Consider the following 9519-nt stretch of genomic DNA (forward strand, 5'->3'; position numbering starts at 1 on the left):
AGTGAACTACAGCAGTGTTTCTCAACTGGTGGGTCGCGACCCAAAAGTGGGTCATGGAGGGGTCATGGGTGGGTTGCGGAGCCTTGGTGTAAAAAAAAAATCGAAATTGTAAAAAAAAAAAAAATCCAACTTTTCCTGCAACAATTTACAACTTTTATTTTGATAGGCTAGTGAACTCCGTGTCATCTGTTGTCATAGATACAATCTGAATGTTTATGCGAGATAGATAGCCTGCAACCAGTCATTCGAGTCTTGGTTACATTTTGAGAGTTGCATTGAAATGACTTGAACACTAAAAAAATTGGGTCGCGACCGAATGAGAGTGGAAATTGGTGGGTCCCAAGACTGTTCCAGTCGAGAACCACTGAACTACAGCATTGTTCATGTAGAGCGGAGTCGAGTAAAATGTATTAATCCCGAAGGACAGGAGGGTGTGTAGTAGCATGCACACATAAAGATTCATTCACATATTAAACATTCACGCACTTAAAGTCACTAATAGGGGTGTCCAGTTAAAAAATGCAGATGTCGGGGGGTGGGGATTTGGCAGATCATCAGGTTCCATAAAAGAGAAGTGTAAAGAGTGTGAGGGGTTGGTTATGCGGTGATCTCTTTCTGTGTGTCATTTCGTGTGGTGTTAAATAGCTGGATGGGGACAGAAGACCTTCATAGCTTGCAGGGGATGCTGCGGAATGTGTTGCTGAGCAGTCCTCTCTGTTTGGCTAAGGCTGAGTGCAAGAGGTGAGTCTAGTTGTCCATTGTAGCTAAATGTTTGGTAACACTTTACAATAAGGTTACATGAGTAATGACGGAATAATGTCTGAAGTAATGACTGATTAATAGTGAATAAACATGTGATTCATGCATGCAGTGATGTCTACTCCATTAGTAATCAATACATAATGATGAATGACTCACTATGAAGTAAATGTGGTACATCAGGGGTTAATTAAGGGTGTGAGATCCAAATGTTAATAAATCATGTGTTAACATTGCGGAAAAAGATCATACCATATCTTTCTGATCATATATGAATCAGACCTTAGTTAAAGGTGCATGAGTAATAATGAAATTATTTGGTCAGTGATTCCGATTCATGGTCTGTATTATGGTGAAATAATTCACAAATTATGTTTGCAGTTTAAAGTAAATGTGGTTCATCGTTGATAAATGAATTGCAGGATTTTACTAATCCAGTATTGCCACTGCGGATAAAAGGCATGTCATATCAATCCAGTGACAGTTATACCTGAATCAGTCCTCGGAAAGAGTGAGAGGGCACCCAAGAGGAAAGGGAGCTCGGAGAGGGACTGTGTGACCCTCCAGATCAGGGTCTGCTGGTTGTAGTGGCTTACGCGGGGCATGTGTCTCATGTTTGGATGCAAACAGTCATCTCTGGAGACCTTTGTATATGAGGACATGGTTGCACGCCAAATCTCTGCGAATTTGCTTTGGTCACTTTATTTGCCCAATTATTAATATTTATACTAATATTAATAATTATTCAATATTTGATCCATATAGATATAATTACTTCTGTTCTGGTGTACATTTAATGTAAGAGTATGAGTGTGTCACATCCACTTGTATTTCTAATTTTCCTATTCTCAATCTAGCCAACCAGGAGCAGCCCCTCACAACCAATCAGCATTGAGAACTCTCACCCAATCAGCTTTGAGGACTCTCATCCAATCAGCATTGAGAACTCTCATCCTGACAGCATCCAGCCAACCAGCAGCAGAGCCGCAGAGCCAATCAGCATCAAGAAGAACACTGATTTGATCTGGGCAGACAGCCAACCAGAAATAGACAAAGGAACATTCAAGAACCACGGAAAAGAACAGACATGCTTTGCTTTTGTGTGTGTTTGTGTAAGTTTGATTTTTGTGTTTCTGTGTTTGTTGTGTCTGTGTTTGTTGTGTCTGTGTTTGTGTGTGTGTGTGTGTGTGTGTGTGTGTGTGTGTGTGTGTGTGTGTGTGTGTGTGTGTGTGTGTGTGTGTGTGTGTGTGTGTGTGTGTGTGTGTGTGTGTGTGTGTGTGTGTGTGTGTGCGTGTGTGAAGGTGTGCTGTGTGGGTTCACGACAGCAACCTGCAGTAAACAGAGGACATTGTAGATGTTAAACCAAACTCTGTGTGTGTGTGTGTGTGTGTGTGTGTGTGTGTGTGTGTGTGTGTGTGTGTGTGTGTGTGTGTGTGTGTGTGTGTGTGTGTGTGTGTGTGTGTGTGTGTGTGTGTGTGTGTGTGTGTGTGTGTGTGTGTTTGTGTCTGTGTGTCATAAGCTATTTTCATTTCTGTGTGTTATTTTGAGGTAATTACTGAACGAGCAGAGACAACATTTCTTTATACACCTGTGAAAAGCAAAGCTCCATTATTTTCCTTCACAGGAAGAGACAGTTTGCTTTGCCATCTCTCTCCATCCATTGTGGTTCTCTATGGTAAAAGCATCCATTTCCCCTTCTCTTTTCGTCTTTTCTTAAAAACTTTTTCTCTCCTCTCATCTCCTCTCCTCTTTATTCTCCATGGTCCTTCTCCTCCTCTCTCCTCTCTTCTTCTCCCCTTTCTCTCATCCCCTCTTCCTTCTCTCCTCTCCTCTTTCTCCTCCTCTCTCCTGTGTCTTCTCTCATCTCCTCCTCTCCTCTCCTCTGTCTCTCCTCATTGTTCTCTCATCTCCCCCGTCTCTCCTCTTCTTTCCTCTCCTCTCTCCTCTCTCCTCTCCTCTCCTCTCCTCTATCCTCTTCCTGCTCCTCTCCTAACCTCCCCTTTCTCCTCTCCTCTCCTCTCCTCTTTCTCTCCTCTTTCGTCTCCCTTCTTCACTATTCTCTGCTCTACTCACTACTCCACTATCCTCCCTAATTAAACGTGACTTGTTCTGACAGCCTGTGTGTGTGTGTGTGTGTGTGTGTGTGTGTGTGTGTGTGTGTGTGTGCTGCAGTTGCTATTCTGTTTGTTTATTTGTTTACTGTGTATTTCTTCATCTATTGTAGTTTTATATGTTTGTCATTATTATTATTTTTATTTATATGTTTGTGTGTTCATTATTATTATTTTTAGTTGCCAGCGGTGTCACACTCCCTTTCTCTTGCAGAGGAGGAAACATTGTGATGACAATGCCTAATGATCACGGTGTGTGTGTGTGTGTGTGTGTGTGTGTGTGTGTGTGTGTGTGTGTGTGTGTGTGTGTGTGTGTGTGTGTGTGTGTGTGTGTGTGTGTGTGTGTGTGTGTGTGTGTCCATGTGTGTGTGTCCATGTGTGTGTGTCCATGTGTGTGTGTGTGTGTGTGTGTGTGTGTGTGTGTGTGTGTGTGTGTGCCCATGTGTGTGATGAAAGTGTTCCTTTATCTGATGGTCCTTTCTGATACGGCAGCCAGTTTCCCATTCGCTTATCTGGTGTGTGTGTGTGTGTGTGTGTGTGTGTGTGTGTGTGTGTGTGTGTGTGTGTGTGTGTGTGTGTGTGTGTGTGTGTGTGTGTGTGTGTGTGTGTGTGTGTGTGTTTCCCTCTCGCTTATCTGCAAACTGGGCCTAATTACTAGCTAGCCAGGCAATTAGCCATACACATGCCACACGCGTGCGCGCGCACACACACACGCATTGGAAAATATTAACACAATTACATTACATTACATTACATTACATAGCTGATGCCTTTGAACAGAGCGACCTACAAGGACGAAATTCTAGCAAGAACAGAGTAAGGGGGTCAGCGCAGAGTACAGCAGTATACAAGTAATTGGTAGCAACATTTAGATAATAAACAAAGACATCTAGGCGCAGTGTACAGTTGCAACAGCATTGTCCAACACATGGTCAAATAAAATGTAGCAAAAAAAAATAAATAAGATACATAAAAAAGTGTAACCCTCAGTTCACATCATCTCCAGGGTCTACTGCATCTGACGACACAGTGATCCTCAACTTCTCCCTGCTTGAGCCAGCTGAGGAACGCCTTGAGCCAGCTGAGGAACCCCTTGAGCCAGCTGAGGAACCTGTTGCAGCCCAAGGCAGTCAACCTAAAAGGCCTTGCCGCATCAACTATGAAGCAAAAACTGTGAGTTTGTGGGTGTGGGTGGATATACGGGGTTTAATTTGCACATCGTGTATGTATCTTGTTTGTTTCAGAATTACCAACAGTTTTTCAAAATACATTGCTTCATATGTTATCTTTTAGCTGATTGAAAAAATCCTGACTACAAAGCCTGGAGGTGACCGTATCATCGAGGAGTATGCAAAAACAAAATCAATCACAGATTCAACCAGAAGACGGCTCATCAACATACTTGCTGCAGAAATGACGGAAACACATGGGTAAGTATAGGTCAAATGTGTTATCATGAGACAGTTAAACATCATTGCAATTATTCTTTCGATTATGGTGTTCAGTGTCCTCTAATAATGTTGTTTATTGAATACACCAGGACCTCGCCGCCGCGGAGTGTGAAAGTGATGTATGCACAGGGGATTATCGCTCTGTTTCCATATCTTGAAGACCCATACTCACAGAATGGCTATGTAAGTAAAGGTTTTACAATATATCACCCCTTCAAACTGTTGCTTGTATGAATGGTAACGCTTTATTTTAGTGTTACATCTATAACCACGAATACATACAATGTTAATGCCGGTATAAGTAACTTTGAAGGCATGTACTAAGCAAAATCAAACATTTGTTAGGTCCTTACTAAGGTTATATTGGTAATAAATCCCTAATTGTGCATGAACAAGACATTTGCAAACACATGCCCAACAAATGTTTGATTTTGCTTAGTACTTGCCTTACAAGTTACGTATACAGGCATTAACATTGTATGTGCTAGTGCTAATAGATGTAACACTAAAATAAAGTGTTACCGTATGAGTGTACATTATACTGTGCATACTGTATATTATACATAGGAACACTACAATCCGAAAAGTGTTTCAGGATGCATTGCATGGCGGTTGAAGACAATGAAAGGCTTCTGAGGAAAGAGTTCCAGCAGTTAAATCTCCTAAAGGTAACATTTATAATGTGGGTGAATGGTCAACCTGTGAAGTGTGTTTAAAGGAAGATATACAACTGTGCAGTTCTAAACATTAACAACAAAATTGTTTTGTTTTAAAGTTGGTGGGCCAGGCCATGGACGTACTACACCCTTTACTGCCGAAGTCCTGACTGATGAGGAAGTGGAATCCGCTATCGCTGTGTTGAGACATTCTGCTGATGAGGAAACCATCCGTGAAAAAATGAAAACCACCTTCAGTTACCGCCAAGCAATGGTCAATGACCATGACAAATCTGCAGAGGTCTTCTCAGTTTTTCCACGGTTCCTGGACACACCAGGACTGGTAAGACATCTAGTTCTACATTCATTATATGTCTGTAAGGGTATTGTATAGGTACTCTAGGTGTAATGTATGCTTACTGTCTATGTCTAATTGTCTATGTCCACACCTAAAGTCTATGTCTATGTCTGCATGGGAAAGTAAGAAATGTAATTTCAAATTCTTTGTATGACCAGTGATGTAAAGAAATTGACAATAAAGCCGACTTGACTTGACTTGATTGAAGAGTGAGGCCTATTGTAAAATGTTGCACAAGGTACTGACTGCAGTTGTCCTCCTTTCCTTTTTTTCCTTTTCAAATTACAGGTAGAGCAGGATTTCAGACTGATGTTTGGCGAGCAGACTGCCAATAAATTCCTGGAGAGATGGCCTACCACTTTCAGGGCAAGAGTCATTAAGGAAAGCCATGGACTGGTCCCCTCCACAGACCTTCTTGATTTGATGCACAATGCTGAGACATCCACTGAAGTTGAAAATGGTAAGTCTTTGAATGTGGAGAAGCATGTTGCTAAATATATTGAGGACCGTGGAAAAGTATGGCTGAATGTTAACATGATGCTTGTTTGACTTAAGGCTGGGACAGTGATACGTCTGCCATCATACTGCTGCTACATCTGCTACCGCCATCCGCACAGGGACGCAAGAAGCCAGGGAAGATATCAGCATCTAATGCAGTGGATCACCTCATCAAATTCCAAAAGGTACACTAGAATTATATTTGACAATGAATCAAGTCCTCCCACCACCCCTCCACTCCAACAACACTTCATACCCCATACATGAAGCCTTTCCTTAGACCAGACTAGACCACCACCGTCCCCCCTGCACACACACACACACACACACAAACACACACACCATTTATAGTCGGGGAGTATAGTATAGTATAGTATGCCCTTTATTATCCCGCCATGGGGAAATTCATTTGTTGCAGCAGTAACATACAGATTGTGCAAAAACAGCAGACAGCATACATGCAACACAGGACCAGGAGGTTAAAAAAGTATATATAAGATAGATAGAAATAGAGATGTTAAAGAAAATAGAAATATCTCTGTTAAAAACATCAAGTACATTAGTAAAAGTGAAAGTGCATTTGTAAAAAGTGCATTAGCAGCTTCATAAAAAGGAGGAGAGGGGGCTAGAACAATAATAAATAAGTGAATAAGTTAAAAAGTTAAAAAGACCATCACTACAAAACACCACCATCATCATCATCATCATCACCATCATCACCACCATCATCAGGAGGGATATTCTACCATGACGACTGGTAACAGTAGTATAACTCACTCCCACTATACTTTTTTTACACCATATTGTACATGGCCACAGAATGCTCTAATGTTTCAGCCCTAGTTAGTACTAAACTATCAAGTCAAGTGTGTGTGTTGAGGTAGTGCAGGTAGGATGTGCAGTCATTCAAGTGTAAGAGGCATGAAAAGCAGCAGTAACATGTTTGGCCTCTAGAGTCATTCTGCAGTTGGCAATCGTAGCTTGTTATATACCATATGAAAGCTTGAAGTGTGCACTATACGAATAATATCCTGCACACGCACAGCCTCAAACATGAGTCCACTATTGAGCCCACCTCTTCAAACATTACTCCTCTACCCTTACACTTTCTAACATAATTTTAAACATGGTCACCCTCACTGCCAACTGCCACTGCCAGGGCCAACAGCACTCCACATCATTCCCTCAAACCTGAGTCAACCACTAGTAACATAACATTCTTACATCCTTTATTTTTTAGAGTTGAGAGTGATGTCATGTTATTGTTCTAATAAATTGTGTTATTGAATGTGTTTTGTCATAGACGGGAACAAGCCTGCAGCAGCATCTAGACAACATCACTGAAAGCCGTCAGCCCTACCTCCTTGCACAGGGACCCACAAAAAGCAGCATTCACTCCTTCTTCATTGCCATCGACAAGCACGCACTTCCATGCCAAGCCACCACCTCAGTCGGAGCCCTGGATGAACTCTTCAAGGCCCACTTTGTCTTTGGTACATCTTACAGTCCTGCCTTGAACAACTTTTTCACTTTTCTCCAAACTTCCATTTACAACATTGATGTAGGGAAAACTAAGGAAACGCCAAGAATTGCAGAGTTACGAGCTAGAATGGTGCGTTAGACTCAATTAAAGGATAACTTAAGCCACTATCAACATGCAGCTGTAATGCTCACACTACCCTGGACTTGTCAGTATCTGAGGGTTTTTTTTCCAGCCTTTTCTGAGACCCTGGTCATTGTAATGGGGGCAGCGGTTTGTTTACATTTCAAAAAAGCATCTTGATTTATTCCCAAAAACATCAAAAAGGTTATGCAACATCAGCAGACAACTAGCAAACAGTGATACCTCTTGGGGAAATATTTGTAGTAGGCCTATGTTAAGATTTTTTAAAAAGTAAACAAAAGCTGCCCCCATTACAATAGCTCAGATCTCTGAAAGAAAAAAATTGGCATCACCGGGTTCTGACAAGTCAAGGGTAGCGTGAGCAATGCAACAGCTTATTGAAATTGACTGAAGTGGTCCTTTAAAGTGACACTGTCCCATTTTTGGAAAAAGCTTATTTTACACCTCCCCTTGGTTTTACCGGTCTCCTATACTTCCAACCGTTCTCGGGTTATGGCAGTGCAAATTTTACCTCCAAGCTAGCAGTTAACATTGAGTCCTATGACACCAGTTAGCCACCAGCTGGTTTCATAGGACTCAATGTTAACTGCTAGCTTGGAGGTAAAGTTTGCACTGCCATACCCAGAGAACAGTTGAAAGTAAAGGAGAACGGTAAAACCCTATTATTGAACTGAAGGGGAGGTGTAAAATAATTTCCAAAAATGGGACAGTATCACCTTAAACAATTTAGTGCTTTCTAAATGATCTTGGTGGAGTAAACAAACAATCTTGGAAGGCATCTCAAATTATTACATGGGCTCTGTACGGGAAGGACTCTTTATCTTCAATGTGGCCAAGTGGGATGCTCATGTTTGTTCAATAGTTTTTTGTTTTTTTTTTTTTTTGGGGGGGGGGGGGTAATCCAGCAGAACAGCCATATGGGGCAGAAGTTGAGTCAGAGCCAGCATTATCCTCACAGCACCTTGTAAATAATTGTGCCTCTGTCATTTCCGATCTAAAAGCAGCAGGTATTGCCCAGTCTGTTGTTAATTCTGTTGTGACTACTTTTGGAAGATATTGTCCAGAAAATTCATGAGCATGCAAAAGAGTCAGTCATTCAGTTGTGATCATACAGGACAAAAAGGTGCTGCTCACCTTACCTTTATTTACAGAAGCTGTTCAAGAACATTTATTTGCTTCTGAAGTGACTCGGACAAAGATTTTGTTGCTTTTCCAAAAAGAAAAAAAGATTTTGCTGCTTTTCATGTTGATGATCTTCCTTATCCAAGAATGGAGAGAATGACTATATATGACTGTATATTGAACCATATTGTTTTCTCCGAGGGGTTATTGGCAAATAAATGCTGCTACAGTACTTTGATTGTATGTATTTTCTTATGTTATAGCAGTTAAAAGCAATACTATTTCAGTAATATAATGTACACTATATAGTGTATTTTAAAAATGGAAACTACTCAATGTGGTGAACTAATTTTATATGAAATGAAATAAATATACACTATGCGGTGTATTTTACTAATGGAAACTACTCTATGTAGTGAAATAATTGTATATAAAATGAAATAAATACACACTATGTAGTGTATTTTAATAATGGAAACTACTCTATGTAGTGAACTAATTTAATATAAAATGAAATAAATATACACTATTTAGTGTATTTCAATAATGGAAACTACTCTATGTAGTGAAATAATTTTACTCTGGCAGTGTAAAGAGATCAGTGTTTTTACACATTCCATTGTCAATTTCGACACAATGTAGAGTCAGATTAACTCTGAAAATCTTACACTGTCTATAGTGTTAAATATTTTTACACACCTCATTGTTAATTTTGACACAAAATAGAGTAAAATTAACTCTAAAAATCTTACACTGGCCAAAGAGTAAATTTTACTCTATTTTTGAGCGGGACCAAATGTTATCTGACAGGGGGTTAAATTTAACTCTTAAAGAGTCAAATTGACACTCCAGTTTTTACTGTGTAAGCTCACATAGCTGAATGTACACTGTGAAAATATCTTCATGTGCAATCTGAAGGAACCTCAGTGGTTCTCTTTGA

General features: G+C 40.4%; 1 protein-coding gene and 1 long non-coding RNA gene across 2 annotated transcripts; both read left to right on the forward strand.

Moving 5' to 3' along the window:
* Positions 1-3974: 3974 nt before the first annotated feature.
* On the forward strand, positions 3975-4679 carry LOC134437966 (uncharacterized). Its single transcript, XR_010032520.1, has 3 exons — positions 3975-4043; positions 4164-4300; positions 4411-4679. It is a non-coding gene; the product is annotated as an uncharacterized LOC134437966 (long non-coding RNA).
* A 279-nt stretch (positions 4680-4958) lies between these two features.
* LOC134437965 (uncharacterized) lies at positions 4959-7518 on the forward strand. The gene is made up of 5 exons (XM_063187541.1): positions 4959-4989; positions 5097-5320; positions 5624-5795; positions 5891-6018; positions 7137-7518. Exons 2-5 carry the CDS (start codon positions 5219-5221, stop codon positions 7452-7454), a joined length of 720 nt encoding a protein of 239 aa, XP_063043611.1. The 5' UTR covers positions 4959-4989; positions 5097-5218; the 3' UTR covers positions 7455-7518.
* The last annotated feature ends 2001 nt before the right edge of the window (positions 7519-9519 follow it).

Source organism: Engraulis encrasicolus, chromosome 21 (assembly GCF_034702125.1).
Source record: "Engraulis encrasicolus isolate BLACKSEA-1 chromosome 21, IST_EnEncr_1.0, whole genome shotgun sequence".
NCBI lineage: Eukaryota > Metazoa > Chordata > Actinopteri > Clupeiformes > Engraulidae > Engraulis > Engraulis encrasicolus.